A 19,443-nucleotide genomic window follows, 5' to 3' on the forward strand; every position below is an offset into this window, starting at 1 on the left:
CCTCAAATGGATTTCAGGAACTGCCACATAACTTCACTAATTTATTAAGAAAAGCAAAAAAAAAAAAAAAAAAAAAAAAAAAAAAAAAAAGAAAGAAAGAAAAAAGTAAAAAATCCCCAAACATAACAAAAAAGAAAAAAAATGAAGAAAACAAAAGACATAGCCCAGTATGCCTTATCTAAAGCATGGTTGGAAACACGTCTCTAGGTGGAGGTGCCACCAATATTAGAAAACGTGTGTCACAGAAGTTGCAGCAACACTAGAAGCATTTTTGGAAACATCTGCAAAATCTAGTATATTGTAATTACTGCCTTTAGGTACAAAATCAAGGGATGGGTACGAACTCTTTTCAGTTGTCCCGTGTGACAGGACAAGAGGCAATGGGCAGAAACTGAAGCACAGGAAGTTCTGCCTGACCGTGAGGGGGAATTTCTTCCCCGTGAGAGTGATGGAGCCCTGGCACAGGTTGCCCACAGAAAATATATATTCATCATTCATAGTAAGTAAAATATTAAAGAAGTGATACTACATAAAGTCAAGATGTGAAGCATTAAATTTAGTTAGCTCCTGTTCTCATAATGTCCTATTATGGCAAAGTATTAAAAAGGCTCTAATAGAAGAAAACGTCCAAGAACTTTAATGATGGTGCCACAAGTTCCAGTATTTTTTGTTATCCTCCTGCGAAGGAAAGAATCCTAAAAGTGTAAAGAGAGAGTAAAGGATAGTTTATAAGCTATGTATTTAATATTATTTTCCAAGATATGTGTGCAGATATGTGTGTCTGTGTGCATGTACAACATAAAAATCTTGTAAAATATTATTCTTAACCCCTGGGAACAAAAAGGGACAAGCAGATAATAAGTTTCTAGTAGGGAACTCCTCAAAGAAGCAATGTTGAAGCATCGGTAGTTTTACTGCCTACATCTAGTTCTCATATTCAAGAAAAATGACTTCCAGACAAATTATAAAAACGAGATCTCACAAAAAATATCCACTAGAAAGCTGATGACATAAAAACATAGATACCAGCCTGTTTCTCTGTCAGTTGTGTATATTTTATTTTATCTTCTTTTAGTTGTTCAGGCTACTATAGAATATGACGGGTTTTAGGTTTCTTGTACCTAGCATTGAGAAAATAAATGAATTTTAAATATGATATTCCAGTAAGTACCACAAATTTCAAGAAATGCATTTTTCTTTAAACTTACTTTCTTTCTAAAAGTCAGGAATGTAATGTGTCTGCTTCCAAATACAGCTAAATTAGCTTTCTGCATTGACATTTTAAATTCTTACTTTATTCATACTTGTACACTTAATTACTCCAAGTTTTTCCACATAAGTTGCAAAATTTTCAATAATCCACATTCAACTGACTAACCCTGAATATTGCTCACATCTGAATTCATTTTTCTTGCTTTATGAGATAGAATTTAAAGTAAATATCTGTATCTATTCCAATATCTATATATCACACGATATCCTCTGATGTGTTATCCTGGATAGGAAAACTTCATGTAACAAACACTTACGAGGATAACAAAGAAATGTAGTTCAGAAAGAATTATTACAGTTTCTGAGTAATGGTGAGGTTGTACACATCTGCTAACATTAAAAATACCAAGAGACAAAATGACAGTGTCTCATGGGGAGAGGACAGGGAACCCAGGACTGGTTCCCTGAGGAGAATAAAATGCTATGAATAATGCCTGAACAGGAAAACCTTGTCTACATGGTATGAAGAAAAAAAAAAACTTTTTCAGTCAAGTAGCTTAAAATAACAATCGTCATCTGTATTCACATTAACATTTTCCTAGCTAGTTATATTAAGAAGTTTGTTTTAACTCAGGAGAAAATACAGAAGCCTGGTCAAAGCACAAGGAAAGACATACTTTTAAAGCACATCACTGACCGGTTTTAAACGAAGGCATTTAAGCTTAGTGCCATCAGAAGAGCAGCTCTTTAACCAGATGAGCTCTGGGGCGGACTGGTTTGTACCAGGTTACTCGCGAAGCAGCAAGCACGAAACATGTTGGAAGCTGGTGCACGTTCCCTCTGCAAATGGCCGAAGCCATTTAAGATGTTGCCCACCCAGCTCTTCCCTCCCAGCGGCCGTACTGTTTTGCCAGAGGTGAAGCGCTCCCGCGGAGACCTCGGGAAATGGGACGGGTTTGCACTTGCGCGCGCTGCAGCACAGCGCCGTGGAGGCAGGCCAGCCGCCGGGCAGCCGGCGCGGTCACCCGGGCACCTCGGCGCAGCACTGGAGACGGGCACCCACCCTCGTCCTGCATCCCGACACGGCACGGGGGCAGGAGCTCCCCGCCAGCGGTGCTCAGCGCTGGGAGAGGCAGGCTACTGCTCCAGCGGCTCCTAACAGCCCGAGGCGGCAGAGGACGCCTGCCCCATACCCTGAGCCGCGTTTTGGGAAAGCAGAGGAGCGGGCTGGGTCCCGCTTGCACCAGAGCGCAGAGATGTCTTTAGGAAGCAGTCGTGCTGCTGGATGAGCCATCAACAACGCCTGCTGCCGCAGGGGGCAGGAAACGGGCTTCGTGGCAGCCGAACTCTCAGGTCTGCTCAACTTCAGCTCTAGTGCAGACAGTGCACTGCAGGCTTCCCCAAAACGTTTCGGAGGTCAGAGTCTTAAAGTAAACAAAAATAAATGCTAACTGCTTTTTAGCCTACTATTTTTTCTAAATGCACCATCAAATTTAGAATAATCTTCTTATATTGTACACCTAACCACTTTGAGAGCTTGATATTCCTAAAGAGAGAATCTTTCTTAGGGAAATGACAGCACATACAACAAATTAAATAACACAAGATGAAATACAGTTTTAGCACTCAGTAGAGAAAAGGACTAGAATACTTCTAACTGGTTTGTATGATTCAGTCACCATAATCAGCACAAATAAAGTCTAAATACTATTTATCACCAGAAGCTATAAAATGGAACCACAGCCTTAAGTAGTACACATACACAGGGACATATTATTTTAAACCAGTTGTGCTGCTACTTGATAAGTGGGTATACTGGGGTGGTCCAATTTACAACCATCTAGGTCATAAATCAGATACGAATTTTCATAAAGAGCAGATCTCTCCATTTATTCATTTCAAGTTCTGTATGAACTGCATATAGTTTAGATAAATGAAAAACAAAACAAAAATCTTTGTTCTTCTCTCCTCCAGTTAAAAAAAATGAATTTGATTGCCAAAGTATATATTTTGTCTCTGAAAATGTGACTCATATTCTTTTTCGTTTTCAAACTCTACTTCTGGTTAAAATGATTGACATTATTTAAGTATTTACAGTCCAAATGTTAAGAAATGCTTACTTGATAATTTTATTTCATTTTCTCATTATGGTATTGGTACTGAAAAAGTATTAGAAAATAACATTTTAATGTATTTCCGTAGTATTTCTATATTTTATAAAATGATTTAGAGATGCTTGACAGCTACTATTGGTGTAAGTGCTTCCATTAGCCAGGAAATGTTTTTTGGTCTTAAGGAGTACAGTGATGAACGATAAAATATATGCAAACTGAATTTATCCAAGTATTTATAATTCATGTATTTTCATTTATTTAGTTTCTTCTCTTTTCTGTGGACATCTCCATCGGCAATCCTGGTCACCCACAGTGTATAAGACACTCTTGATTAACACATTTTAATTCTAACCATCACTAAACTAATTTAGCTCTCAAAATGACACACTTGTGCTGGCACAGTTTGCTGATAAGCATAAACATGTAACTTATCTTCTATAAAGCTCAGACAGGCTATCATCAATGCTTAACAAAAATTACTTTTCTATTCAATTGCATTTCACTGTTAATTATATAATCACTCTTGTCCTCCTTCACCCCACGAAAGGCTGCTAGGATGTTAGAGGTCTCTGTTTTATACTTTACCAAATATTTTACTGCCTATCTTGTAATCTACAAGTATATAAATCAAATGATCTGTTTCTCAGCTACATGATTTCACATAAAACTGTTTGTGTTAGATTCTCAGCACAAAGAAATGAAGCATTTCTCTTTACGCTGGCCTTTTCTGGTGAGCAAACCCATTTCCATGAACAAGTACTTCTTTGCACTTCAGATGAAGATCCCTATAAAAATCATTTCTGTATTTATGGTTTTCTAAGAGCTGCCTGACATGGTCTGGCAACCTATAAATGACAACAGTAAGAGATTTTATTTGATTTAGAGCGTAGGGCACAATTAAAATTAAAAAAAAAAAAGGACTGAAAAGGCTTCACAGACCTCTGTGTTGCCACCATTTAAGATTTCAAAAATCATAACCTGAATAACACTATCCCTTCAATTGAAATGAATGCTTTATCCCTCAACAAGAAATACTAGACTTGTTCCACAACATGAAGGAATACTCGAATGCTAGGAATACACTTCTAGAAGAGAAGAGAGAGTATACAATACTCTGTACACAAATGAAAAACAAAACCTCAAAAAAATCTCTTTATCCCTAGCTAAACATCCCTCCGTGATTTCAGGAGAAGGATCTTCCTGCTAGCCAGGCCTCTTCTCCAGAAATTTGAGAAAGTATGTAACACTCTTTTGGCTGATATATGATCTTTAGGAATTGTACTGTTATTGAATCCGTGTCCCTTTGTGGGGAATACCATTATCTCATGCTCACGAAGATTTAGCAAGTAGGAGAGAAAGAGGCTAAATTATGCTTATGATATTTAAAAGAGATTTCAAAAGCAGCACAAATCTAAAAAAGCTATGAAATACAAGTATTTTAAACCAGGTTAATAATTTCAATTTTTATTTTTATTAAATTAAAATACTACAGAAAATAGAACTAATCTCTTCAAGCCTTATTAAACCTAAAACTGGAAGGTCAGGAAGTATCACCCTTTTTAAAAAAATAAAACGTATTTTATAATTCAGCCACTTTACACACAACTCACTAAGTATGAGGAAATATTTTCTCAAATTCAGCAGTCCTTCTAGTCACCCCAGACTACGACATAGGATTGATTTTTTAGAAAAACTTTGCAAATGACAAACTAGGGTTTGTTAAAAAAAATTACTGCTGTTATATTTAATAAATATATTATTGTGAAGCTAAACACCTTATCTTCCTCCAAAGATGCTGGTTTAAAAACCAAGCACATGCGGCTCATGTAAAGACTAACAGTCAAACTATGACAGGAACTGAATTAACCTCAACAGAAGGAAACATATATAAATGACAAACCCTCCCCCTGCCTTTTAGCACACTCCAGAAGTTAACTATAAGGCCAGTTTTGGTGCACGGTCAGCACATCACAGGGGACAAACCGATTTTCCGGACTGGGTTCTGGAAGGAGAGAACAGCCCCCCCGGCAGGCGCGGGATTCATCCCCAGCCGCAGCCCTCGCTCGCCTTCGCTGCGCCGCACTCGAGCGGCTGCTCGAGCCTGTGCGCGTGCAAGGCGAGGCGGGGGAAGTGCGGGCTCCAAGCTTACTCAGCTACTCAAGCTGAGCAGTTTTAATTTGTTCTAACAGTTATGAGCAGTAAAACCATTACCACAACTGCAGGATAGAATTATCAAAGCCAGCAGATGTCAGGCACCTTTATCTTCTTAAAGTTGACTTTATTTCTGTTATTTAGCGAAAATGAAAGAAAAAAGAGGAACAAATACAAACTACTCACAGATCTCTTTAGATGCCAATCCCCTCCCACTCAGTCTCAGAAGTCAAATTAATTACTGAAGTATTTTATACTATAATGCAATACTGTCAAGGGCAAAACTGCACAGACCCCAATTCTGTGAAGAACTGTACGCACAAACATTTTTGCGCACTTGAGTATTCCCCGCGGGTGTAAGTCTGCAGTACCGAGGTGGATGCATTTACGAACAATGGAGATTCCAAAGGTACAATAAATTTCTCTTTACTAGCATTAATTATATAGACCCAGGGGGAGAGGAGGCGGAGAGAAGGGCGGAAGAAATCCTCTTCAAAATCCACGTTCACATTTTCAAAGCCTTTCAAGGCCTACCAAAGCTGCTAGCTTTACTTAGAAGCTGTATTTGCAGCTTTGATGATGCTTCGTTTGTTTACAGTAACATGATGCTTTTCAAAACTTCTGGGACTTCACTGTATCTGCTCCACTCAGGATGCAATTCTTTAACGTTTCACTTTTTGCACCTATGCTTACCTCACCTGCTCCACTGTCTGGAATTTAGCATAGGTGTGAGCACATAGCATGTGTAGCTAATTCTGCAGTCATGTGCCAGTTCATTTGTAATGATTTGTACATTTGTATTTTAGCAAAAAATACAGCACAGTAGCTTTTTAATTTTGCAAGAGAAACTTGAGACTATCTCTACAGTCTGAATAATAAGTATCTCCTTGCTTTCCCAAGCAAAAATGAAGGCCTTCCGACATCAAATACAGTTTCATCTCTGTCATGGGTAAATTTTACTAGAAATTTGAGATTTCCATGATTCAAAATTAAAAAATATGCAACAGCTGCTTCTTTCAGTCTTTACCAAAAAGAAGGCAGACTGCAGATTTTGCATCAAGGAGAATACAGATTTCCCAATGACCACCCATAAATTGTTTCCTGTGAACAAGTTTATAATTGTTCTCAGGAAGGCTAAGCAGACAGGCCATGCTGCAAAAGTGGGGAAAACATGAAGACCAGTAATGAAAGATAAGTGACTAAGCAGGATGCTGCCATTGTTCAGCTAAGTGTGGCTGCTTGAAAGAAAAATCAGATGGGGATAAAAAAATGGTAATGCCCGGGAAAACCAGGAAACTACACGAGGATTAGAGGAAGACAACAGTTAAAACAGCTCAGAGTAGTTTAAAAAGAAGCAAAGTATTTCCAAAATCACTGTAAATACACACTATTGAGCTGCAAAGATCAATCTGAGTGGTGTCTGTATCATTTAACTTTAGTCGTGTAATTTAGCTACCAGAATTTAGCTACCAACTTCTTGTACAAACAACAACCCCTCAGTAGACAAGTCACGGAAACAGCACAGAGACTTCAGAATGGCTTCAAAGGGGCACTGGAGCACTTCTCGCTCCTCATATTCCTTTCTGTTGGATGCTTGTGGAAATTAGCAATTTGGGAGGATGCTCCGTGAGCAGCAGAGAGCTGATGGAGCAGCTCGTGTACCCAGCAGCTCCCTAGCCAGTAGAATAGTTTCTAGGAGACTAACACATGTGAGCTAGATTAAGTGATTGCCAGGACTGAGTGAACCTGTAAATGGGCTAGTTTCACTCTCAGCTGTCTTGGAATCAGAAGAGATGTAAAGATACCATCTGTATTTATTTAGGAGACTTCAGCAATCAATGACTTTAAAAAAAGAACAGACATTTTATATCCTTCCACAGAAGCTTACAAAAACATTTTTTTTATATATAAATGGTTCACTATTTCTGTTTTGAAATGCAAAGAGGTGTGTGTTGATATTGATTTTTAATTCACTAATCTATTTTGGTTATTTTCACTACTTAAGTGCTATTTAAACTCTGTTTTTTTATAGACAACAGTAATGCTAGGCAGGAAGAGAAATGGAAAAGTTCTTTTTGCTCATCTGTCTTACTGTAAGAATGCTCTACTAGAGCATTAGGTCAGCTCTACTAAAGCACAACAAGGCTAAAAATAATACATTAGCATAATATGGATTGAGCTAATCTGAGAATGAACAATTGCCACTAGATGGCATGACAGCCTTATATTCCTTTGGTGGGTTGAGGTTTGTGGAGGATTTTTTTTTTCCTCTTTATGTAAGAGCAATATGTAACATTTGTATTTCAAACATTCTGTCAACACATTTTTCCCATGCCTATCCAAGTATTTCTAGTTATCAGAAATCAGTGAATGAAGCAAACTGCATAGCAATTTCTTTAGATTATATATGCTGCTTAAGAATAAGGTTTAGTGGTAAGCTTAATTAAATCAAATGTTAACAAATTTGACATGAAACACTAATGGATTTCAAAAAACCCCACTTCACTTGTACGTGCAAAAGGTGTAGTTAATGGTAGAATTTAATGTTAAGAAAATCTACCAAGCTAAAGTGAACTGTGAATTTTGAACAACCTGTTTCCTCCAAATCTCAGTTGGCACTTGATGAGTTAACTACACAGCAGTGTCTCCCAGGTGAGTTAAGTACAAACTCAATGTTGTTATCTGCCTGAGTGCCTTTAAAAAAAAGAAAGGTTCTTTTATATAAATGCAAACATGGCAAAGTTTTGGTCAGACAAGTAATAAAAGAGGTGAAGATAACTGGGTTTTAATTAAATATGCATTTAAATGTTTCTCATAATTGCACTGTAAAATCAAGCAACTTTGACTAGCTTTTCAGCAGTGCAAATTTTCACTAACTTGGAGAAAGATAGTGAATTCTACCGGACTACAACATAGAACTTTATATTTAGCTGTTTGAAAAAATAACTAAAAGGCAAATAAAACCCCATGAAATCAATGCTTCTCATGCTTTTTAAAAATTCAAAATACTTCACTGAACGCAAGCTCCAAACCCTTCCTCTGGCCTTTGTTTATTTACTTTAATAATAGAAACAAAGAGACATAGAAATATTTTGTGAGAAGACAAATTTAATGTTTCTTGAATTTTTTTAGATCATTTGAAGATCAACAGAGATAGATGGAAATGGGCTAGCAGTGTACTACCTGAAGAGTGCTAGTACGCACCTGAATGCAATTCTTGCACTTCAAATGGGTACACTGGCATGTATCACGGAACAGAGGTGCACCTGGACTTCAAAATTTCCATGACAATGCTTCTAAATGGTCATGTCATTATATTATAATCCATGCCATATCATGACAGGTAAGAATGAATTTCTTCAGATCTCATTGTCCCAGTGAAGACCAGAGTGAGACTCATACTTAATACTTTGAAGATCTCCCTACGCCTGTATCTAATAGAACTTTTTAAAATACCACTTCTGTATTGTACAGAACTAACTCTCGTGAGAAAAGCCGTTCTTGGATCAAAAACTGGAAATAAGTTTGGTTGGTAAAATCGTAGCCTTTTTGAATTCTATGACCTAATCCCTTTTGATCAGAAGAGGATGAGTTTACCCCATCTTAGATGACTTTATTATAGCCTTGTATAAAACTTTGGCTGCTGACGTTATATACAACTTCTAATGTTTAAACCTAAAGGTAAATAATTAGTACATGCTACTTCATTCCTGCATCTATCTTTCTGTATTAGATGGAGCTCCGACAACAGCGAAGAAGCCTAGGTTGTGCTGCTCTCTGTGGATAGCCATACCAAGAAAATTACAAATGACCAATTCATAGGCTTAAAAATGGCACAGAATATGTCCTAAATGATTTTATTCTATTAACATCGTAGCTAAGTGCTTTCCTCACATTGTAGTTCCATACACAGTATAGCTCCTCAATATAATGAATGTGGTTAAGAGAGGAAAAGTGGCAAAAGATGATCTATTTCCAAGATTCTGACTGGAAGCAAGATTATTTTAGATGAGAATTTCAGGTATGTGTATAGTCATCTTATCCTTATGGAATCTAAGATAGGCTTCTGATTTCTATTGTCCAAGTAATTCATAATCTTTTTAAAGGATTTTCCCTTATGAACTTCTTCTTTATAGGTGGAGAAACAAGAACAAATAGAAGGACTTTGGATAAAGGAAAAATGTGGGAAATTTTGGAAAGAACTATGCCTAGGTTTTTTTAAGGTGCAGTCCAGCACGCTAGTTCCTAACCATTTTCCTTCTCTGAGGCACTTTTTCTAACAAAGCAACTTATTGTCAGATGTACTAATCGTCCAGACATCCCAGCCACTGAGCCTCATTTGACCCAATGTCTCAATATATGAGTCTGATACAAAGTCAACTCTAAAATTTGTTTTGGTCCTCCTACTCGGGATTTAATAGCCGTATATCAGAAAACCATTCTATTCTCTCTTCCTGCAGTTCTGAGCATTCAGTTTTGCAGCAAATGAAGCAGGAGTAGACTCAGTTACTCTATGGAGCAGATGCCCCATTTTATTTCCAGAGTACCGCCTGTCCTATGTACTGAAGGGAAACGATGTTATATGTACACAAAAAATCTAGCTAAGAAATTAGAAGTTATATTGTAATAAGCACAATGATGCTTATTGAGATGAAACTGAGACAATTCCTAAAAAAAAAAAAACAAAAAAAMCCAAAAAAAACAAACAAAAAAACCTCTTGAGTTCACAAATCTAATTTTCAAACATTTTAAACCATTTTTTAAAAAAAGCCTACTTAATAACAATAGTTACACACAACTATACTACCTCCCTTTCATTATATCATCCTAAGTCTACATTTTTGACCTTCAGTATTGTAGTGTTGAACACCATCATCTGACTTAAAATACAGGAATACAAATACCGGGATACAATAGATATACAACTATTGGCTTCAAAACGCCACCTCTGTGGACCAGACATAAAACTACAGAGACTGCTGCTCAATGTCAATGGCAGTCGTCTACTTCATACGCACAAATACCTCATTTTACAAAGAGCAGGGTAAAGCTTTTGGCAGATTCTGAGAAATCATGCTACTCCCAGATTTTGCCTATGTGGGTGTATTATACTAGTGAAGTAGGTCCTTTAAAGAAAGAAAATACTTTTGAAGGACGCAGAATTAACAGCAGTGGTCAACAGCTCCAAAAAAAATGGAACTTGTGTAACCTTTCTTGGTTTCCAGTACAGTCCCCATCTAAATTACTGCCATTCCCTGAATTGGTGATGAGAAGCAACTCTGTCAATTCTGAGTTAGCCAGGCAGAGCTGGAAGGTAGTGGTTTTTGATAGCTTTCAACTTGCGCTAATCCAAACATTTTCTTGAATGCAATGAAAGGCAAATTTACAAATTTCAGGATGATCCTACTGATAAACTTTAGGTTGCAAAATGCTGAGCTGTTTCTATAATGGAAAGTCTTAGAATTAAATAGAGATAGAAATACCATTCTACCACTGTTTTTATAGTTTTCTGACTCAAGAAAACACAATTGCTCACTTTCACAATCTAGAAGTCTGTGACAAGTCCAAGCGTACATTTCTGTCCCTCAGTAAAAGAAGACTGGTAACTGATAGAGGAGGGACTGTAGTTCTTCAGTATGCACAGATGAATGTGTTTTCTGTGATTTGGTTACTCTGGTGATCAGTCAGGATCTGTGCAAGTGCAGAAGAGTATAGAGAAACTGATTTACTAGTTAGGATGTACTAGAAAGAAAGCATCTATTAAAGAAGTAGTAAGCTTTGCCTGTGATCATCTCTTTCTTGCTTGTCTTTTCACCTAGGTTTTAAGGAAGCAGATGATGCCCCTCAGTTTTCAAGGTTCACATTCAGGGCTGATGTCTGCAAATTTATTTTCTTGACCTCAGATAAACTGACTTTGGCAAGACACAGCTCTGAAGGCACTACAAATAGATATTAGCTGCTTCTTGACTAAAAGACACTCTCCCCAGCACTACAGACATTATCATGGGATGTCTGTACATACGTGCTTTCTACACACCTTATAGTTTCAGCACGCTGATACGAACCTGCCTTCATTTTGGCTTAGCTCCTTTTTGTTGGGATTGCTCCCAATCATATCAATGTATTTGCCATCAATCTTACAGTTGGATTTCCTAACTAAAATGTTATTTCTTTGTACATATTCTTAAACAGACAAAAACTACAAAGAAAACGAATCACCTCTTGAAAAACATTTGTTTTGTTAACTAGGCTGTTCGACTGAAGAAAGTAGAACTCTTATCAACTACAAGGGACACAAAATGAGTTTTGTGTGTTACAGAAATACATGATGACAAGGACTCAGCAGTTTTAAGAATAGGTGAATGGTAATCTCTGGAGGAGTCCAAACTAATTGGACTGTGCAGGTCAGTTCTTGGAACTTGTCTTGTAGAAGATTCATCAGAGATATTGTTGAGTTCATTATGGCTCTGATTAATGTTACCAACTGTCTTACAGTGAAAATGGATTTTCCTCAGTTTATTTTCAATCCTAGCCCTTGGAAAAAGAGCAGACAGTCCATACAGCTTTGAATAAGATTGAATTCAGATACTGATAAACAAGGATCTCTCTCTCTCTTTTTTTTTTTTTTTTTCCTGAGGTATAAAGCTGGTACTGGGAGGCTTTTTTGGGAAGAGAATGGAAACTTCAGCAGAACACAAAAGGAAAGATTTTTCCCTATGGAGGAATCTTTAACAACATAGAAATTTTTCCTATTGTCCCCACAGTCTTAGGAAAGAAATCTTGTCTTTCTTACCTCTCTCAGCATTTAGAACAGATAGAAGTGCTTCGGTGCTTATGTAGCTAAAAAACAAAACCTCCATACCCTTCTTCCGCAAAACCTTTAAAATACTTATTCTCTCCTCCACACTCACACACTTATCCTTCCTTTGCACTTTCCCCTCTTTATTTTCCTTTAAGAAAATAAAAGTAAACTTTAAATTCTCTTTCTTTTGACAGTATGGCTAGAATGGGTAGCTAAAGTAAGAAAAAGTAAAATATTTATGCAATATCACAAATTAAGAAAAAAATGTTTAAAAAAACCCTACCTAGCCAGCATTCAAACCAGGAAAATCAGAAATAAAACAATTACTTCTACCAATTTCTGAAGATATTATGACTGGCAGCTATATGATATTTTGTGCTTCACTTGCAAAATATCTTTAATTCGCATATTTAAAACCTTGCCTCAGCTTCTGAGTCAATCGGGGAAACAGCATGTTCATGCCAGATTCAGGATTTCTCTAGGTAAGTATCAATACTGCATATAGCATGCTTTCGCTCTGTGACTGTGGGAAAAGGAACACTGCAAATAATCCGTTGTCACTCACATTCAGAACAGACACATAAAATAGAGACTACTGATAATTTTCCAGAGAGCTAAAATATCCTGCCATTTTTCTATATTCACCATTTTGTTAAAAGAGCAAAGAACTGTAAAGATGTAAGACAGTAAAATATCTCTTTATTTCTGATGAAATCTGCTTCTCTTTTGTCTATGTATCTCATGGAAGAAGGAAAAAGATGCTACTCTGTATCAACCTGGATTTCAAGGCCTGGTTTTCATGGAACAGAAGCTTCCTGTCAAGATGATCTCCTCCCATTTCTATCTGGAAACCTGGATTTTTTTTTCTTTCACATCATGAGACCAAGTATGTGAAGTGGAAATACCTGTTTTGCCCCATCTTGAAGAACTGTTTCAATTCTAGAGCGTTCACACCTAATGCTGAACAGCAACAGCTTGCCAGTGAACAAATAGAGAACTGAGCTTTGATCCAGTGGAGATACAAGCTCACTCACATGAGCAATCCAATCTTGGCCTAAAATTGTTAGTCTGGCCTTGCACTATAAATTGCGATTTTTTGCATCCTAGTACTCTGTACTGCTCATGTCCAAAGTGTTAACAGGGTATTTAATTCCATTTATGACCTTATGAGAGGCAATGCATGCTCTAAATCCTTGCCTTGTTTTCAGACTTTGGAGTTGGGAGAATAGAGGCTCAGTAGAATATTCTTTGTTGTCAACTAATTCCTACTCAATTTGAGTATCTTAAAAATCTGTCTTGTGGCTCTACCACAGAGCTAAACATGACCAACAAAATTCTTACTTTAAAGTACCAATGCAATTCTAATATTTTATCGTAAGAAATTGTTATAAAATTATTTTCAAGCATTTTCAAGCTCAAATTATAAACTGGCACTACTTCGTATTCCTGAAATTTTGAAATGAGTTGTGCCGTTCTATTTCACAAATGGAATGCTTGTTAGTCAAGAGCTTCCCTCCTTTCCATCTCTTTACTTTTTTTAAAAAAATAATTCTCAAGTATTGTACCATATAGTGACATATAGTTTAGAACAGGACCTTTTCTACAGACTTTTAAACAGTATTACGGAGGATTTTTCTATCCTAAAATTCCTATAATCATAATTTTTCTGAATACCTGAAAAAAACCCGGTGGTACAGGACCTACTGGCATGCCATCTCCTGGGGGAATGTTTCCTAGCACTGGACTGGGAGCTGCTGCAGCACTCTGAAAAGAACAAAGGGAAAATAAACCTTTGTCATTGCATGGTAGGCACAAAACCCCCCACCAAAAAAACCCCCAAAAGCCTGCTGTGACCAAAATGCAGAAAGCAATTCTCTGGATATGGTATAATATTATTGTTTCATCTAAAGGTAAATGAAAACTGTATAATGTTTAGTCTTATTTTATACAAGTGTAACGATTTATTAAAGATCATAAGTACACATTGAGGGAGAGGATGCTAGAGATTGCATGGATATACAGACATGTATCGATTAGATAGATCTCGACTGACTAAAAAACTGTATCTGAGAATGTATGTCTATATACACACAAAAACGAGTATGTAACTTGCACCCTTTTGCTTTTAATATGTGAGTACAAACATCCCCACACATGCAGACCAATATATATGTAGGATAAAGGAATTAATTTATGCATTTTACCAGCAATTTCCAAGCACTTTAAAGATGATTTCAGCATACTGTAATATTTTTGCAGAATTATATTGAGCTTCATAACAAAGTTCTGTTACAAGCAGTACAAGAAGGAATGCTCACGATTCTGTGGGTAATGCTCATGATTCCACCAACCCCCAAAATAACCACCATGACAAATTAGAAGAATTCAGGTTACATTTTTGGAAAGGAAAAGAAAAAGGGATTTCTAAGAAGTGAATCAGAGGATGAAATTAGTTACCTTTGCAAATCCTTCAGTTGGAATAAGCAAGTAAAGAATATTGCTTCTGGCAATTCATAAGCAGGAGATCATCAGAAAAAGGGAAGCCAAACTGTTATTGTTGCCAGGTATTGGAACCTCAATTACTTTTAATTTCTAGCAGCCTTCCTTCCTGCAGTATGCTTTGGTTTGGGCATAAGGCTGAATGACGTATAAAGACTTATAATATTTGTGAAAGTATTCATGCACGTACAATGCAAAGAGAGACACTTGCAGTTCACTAATGATCTGCCAATATCTGCCCTACAGAATATGAATGACTTATGTTCATTAACTGATCACTTCATTGTATTCTCACACTTGCTATCCAAAAGATGCCGATCTGTAAATTATATTCCCAGGTGTTTGGCACACTGTCTAGGAAATTAAAGAATAATACTGGAAAGATTTGAAAACTGGCACAAAGACAGACGGACCTCTTTAAACCCAGCAGAAAGGAAATATTCAGTTAATTACCACAGATTTTTCAATGGTTTAAACCATGCTTTAGAATCAAATTTTTGAACAACTATCAGTAGTATATTTAGCATCTACACTGTATGTTCTTTTAAAAAGGAAGTCCAGAGCACACTATAAAACTATGAAGATTGTAAAAAGTACTGCCTTCAGAACTGATTTTGAGCATTTGATTCACTAGAAAGCAGATATTATTAGTGTAATACAGGACATTCTTATTTATGCAAAGATCTGTTTTTTAGGATCAGTGTTAAAATATTATATAATTGCAATTGACAGAAAAAGACAGTCACATGATTTGGAGGTAGCAACCACATTTGAATCATAATACCTTTTTGTAAGGGACTACCATAAATGAATGAAGCTATTCTGTAAAGCTGCAGTAAATAAGGATGGTTATCTGCTAGTAATGCCTATTCCCTGAGCACTGCCTGACATTCATGGGACTGGAGTATCATGGAGCTTGACCGCATGGGAAAGCATACTACTGGATGGAACATCTCTGGTCCTTCTCTCAGATCCGTGGCACTGACTTAAGACTTCCAGACAGAGTGGAAAATAAGAAAGTGGTGTAAATGCAGAGAAATAACTCTTGAAATACAACATAATTTTGTTAACTTCTCTTTTATATAGCTTCTGTGTCTATCTACCAATTACTTTCAGAATAGCTACATTTCCAAAGGAGAGTGGATGAGCAAGTCTGGAGGCTTTTTAGGCAAAAAATGGACTTGGTAAAACAGCATCAGATCATGATGTCAAGCAAAACCACAAACAGATGCAGAAATAGTATGAGTGAAGTATGTTGTATCCTGCTTCCAGATATAAAGGTTTTCTAGATAAAGAATGACAACAGTAACATCACTGATGGAGAAAATCAGTGATTTTAAAAGTCTGAGTACCTTAAATGTCCAAAATACTCTGCAGTACAGTCTCAGACTAAGAGGGAACAGGCCATTAAAGAGGCACTAATAATGATGAACCTAAGTGCAACATAACCCCTCCTTGCATCCTAATGCCTTCTTGTCCCTACGCCTCCTCAGCTGCATCTGCATGACCTGGTGCTCACCTGTGAAGCACTGTAGCACATTCAGCACAGTTCATGTTACAGTATATAAGTGTTTGAAGATACCAAAACAAATTGCTGGGCAAATATATCTCAACAGTATTAAGTCAGATACATCTGTAAATGGAGAGATTACACAAAAAAAGAACTAAGTAGCATCTCCTTTGATACATGACCAGTTTTCAGAAGCCTCCCACCCCAAGTACCACATTCTTGCTCACACTATTGAAACTAGATTCTATCAGGCATTAAGGCATGTCAGAGTGTCTTAATGCCCAATGAGAAATGGTTCTCAGATGTCCTTCTCAGCTGGCGCCTCAGCCAGACTCTGCAGGTTATAAAATAATATTCGTAAGAGAGGGAGAGGGACTTCTCGCAATATGGTGTTCCTATGGGCATAAGGGGATCCGCCCCAGCAGAGCTCACTCCTGTTTTCCACACTTCACAGATCACTTCAAAAAGGACAGAACAGAACAAAGTAAAAGAAAAATGGTTAAACATACTTAACAATAAAGAAAGAGAGGCAAGAAGGAGAAGATTATTATTCCAAAGTGGAGGGGGAGGCAGAAGAACGTTACTGTATTTGTAAGATTTCTGTTGGCCACTAAACCTTCCAAACAAGGCTTTATTTTAAAAGATGCCTACAGATAAAATTTTGGTAATTAAGTCTCAATATTTTTGAAATATATTTTGATAACAGTTTTTTAAAATCTGACTTAGTAATGATACTAGAGGAATCCAGCCTCATTCTTCAGTGAACCTGAGGGAATTGCAGCAACTCTTATGGCCTGCTAAAATGGCTGCTGTAATAGCGGAAGTCATGCAGAACACCTCTTCGTCTCCAGATCTAAAGACAGTAATGAATGAATCTAATTCTATCATCTCACACATTTCTAGATGTCAAGACATGTATTACTTTAGGAGATGCTGCCATTATCAATTCCTATGAAGGGACTATGGCTCTAAAGCAAAGGAGTTTTAGGAGGAACAGTTTTTGTGTAACTTTAATAACTGAGATGATGTAAAGAGGTGCCTGACGAAGCAAACAGATGGGGCTGGACAGCTTCTGCGGCCTCCTCAGAAAGCCTGAGCACTGAAGTGCCATCTTGAAGAGCTGCTCTGAAGCTGAGATCTGAACAGCCCTATCACACAGGGGTAGCACCAAGGTTGGCCAAAGGGAATTCTTTGTGGTGATGAAAGGAGAAGTAAAGCAGGATCTTGTGGAAGTGATTACACTGCAAGTGATCCAGACTGACTTATTTAATTAATCTTAGTTCTACTGGTTTCTGGAGAAGGGACTGTAATTAGAAGGGAACCTGTTCTTTGCGTCATGCTAGTTACTAAAATTGGAAGTAATTTATTCTATTGATGTTGGTCATTTTTTGATTGCAGACGATGATGTTTCAGGGAGGTACTGTTCATTTTAATTAGCCCAAATTATTTGAGACTTAATTACATTGTTTAGTTTACAGACATATGTAGAATCACCTCTCATCTACGTCTCCTGCGGAGGGAAGCAGGACAGAACCATACCAAGTCTCAATTGCCACAACAGTAAGCCCGTTTTGCCCCACCTGGCTAAACAGCGGTGATTAAGCATCGCTTTCATAATTGTAAGAATTTTGCAGTTGTGGGCAACCCACAACAACTTAGTCTTAAGTGTTAGTGAAGCTACAATTTCTATCTTTCATTACGTAATGTACTGGGTTTATTTCTGTTTTCATGTTTGTAGGTTTGGGATTTTTTCCCCAATGGGCAATGAAGTCTCGGGAAGAGAAATAAAGCACCTTCAGCATTTTAGGTAGATGATGTTTTCTAGTCTACACTATAAGATGAACGTTTTTAAAACTAATGCTAGGTAGATCAATAAACAAACCTGCAACAGCTGCACTGAAATATTCTTATTTAGTCTATTCTGATGAATTATTCAGTTCTCCTTTCACAGTCCCACTGCAAACCATAGCTTCTTTTCGCATGCATTACAAGTTGTTCATCATTCATATTTCCATTAGTTTGACATTTCAAATATTTGCAATTTGCTTCTCTTGCTTTTTATAAAAAGATGAAATAGGAAAATTTAAATTGTTTAATCGCTTCATACAAGATTTCACCTCCTTAAAAATGGAAAACTTTATTTGATTTTGTATCTAAAATACTGAGGTATCTCTTTACAATTGTTAATTAAAATGGTCTACTTGAATATAAACTATCAAGGACTTTTATTAAGTGACCCAAGCAACCCCAGACAATGCAAAAACAGATCCTTATATCAAAAAAACAAAACTACTCTCTGATCACTAGCTGCTAATAGCCAAGGTTCAATTTTGTAAGAAATTATAAAATAAATAACAAATAAAAATACAAACAGGTTAGTTATTCAATTAATTTAGTATATGCAAATATTGCAACCACATATAAAAATCTGCAGAGCAACTTGCAATACACAGGTCATTTTCTGAAGCTATCACAACAACTGGTTTGTGACAGAATTCTTACGTGATCAAAATATTTTACGAAGGACTTGAGTTCATCCATAAAAATCCTACTTTGGCTCTTTCACTAATCTGGGCATTTGAAGTACTTTGTTTAGAGAAAGACTTCCTTATTTTTACTCAGAAAAAGAAGTTTAACAGGTGTTACTAATTTTTTCTGCAAAAAGGCAATCTCCAATTTTTTAAACGTCTATTTAAAACGGCTGTGAGAAGCTGGACCTCACATATAAGGCAGATCTCCAGCCATTCTTTCCAACTCAATTCCCTCATCATCTGTCAAAGATTCAATGACACTAAAACTGGCATCAGAGATCAAGAGGGACCATTGAGAACACGGCAACAATGTCAGGAGAAGTGGCAGCATCAACACCTCTGGCTTGAAGGAGGTGTGGACCTGGACCTGATAAGGCATAGATGATCGCCGTTGTTGTCAAGTGAGCTAGTTTTATTCACTCTCCCCACCCCCAAAAGGGATTCTTTCTGTATGAAGGGCCTAAAACAGCTAAAAAGACCTTTTTTTTTCTTTTAAAGATGTTTCCTCTAGCTATTTGCACACTGGATACAACAACCTGCACATTATCTCATATCACATAGCATACACAAGTGAAGTGTGACTGAGAATATTTTACAGTCACCTGGAGCCATGCTTCTTTTTTA

The 19,443-nt window shown here is 37.0% G+C and overlaps 1 protein-coding gene across 1 annotated transcript in view; it reads right to left on the reverse strand.

The window, feature by feature from the left end:
• Positions 1 to 19,443, reverse strand: part of SSBP2 (single stranded DNA binding protein 2) — a 176,138-nt gene that overhangs the window by 41,559 nt on the left and 115,136 nt on the right. The window contains exon 6 of the mRNA XM_085322055.1: positions 13,954 to 14,043. Within this exon, the coding sequence (XP_085178181.1) occupies positions 13,954 to 14,043 (90 nt within the window). The remainder of the gene's footprint in view (positions 1 to 13,953; positions 14,044 to 19,443) is intronic.

This window comes from Rhea americana, unplaced genomic scaffold (genome assembly GCF_003343005.1).
Source record: "Rhea americana isolate MKP2758 unplaced genomic scaffold, rheAme1 scaffold_74, whole genome shotgun sequence".
In the NCBI taxonomy this organism is placed as follows: domain Eukaryota; kingdom Metazoa; phylum Chordata; class Aves; order Rheiformes; family Rheidae; genus Rhea; species Rhea americana.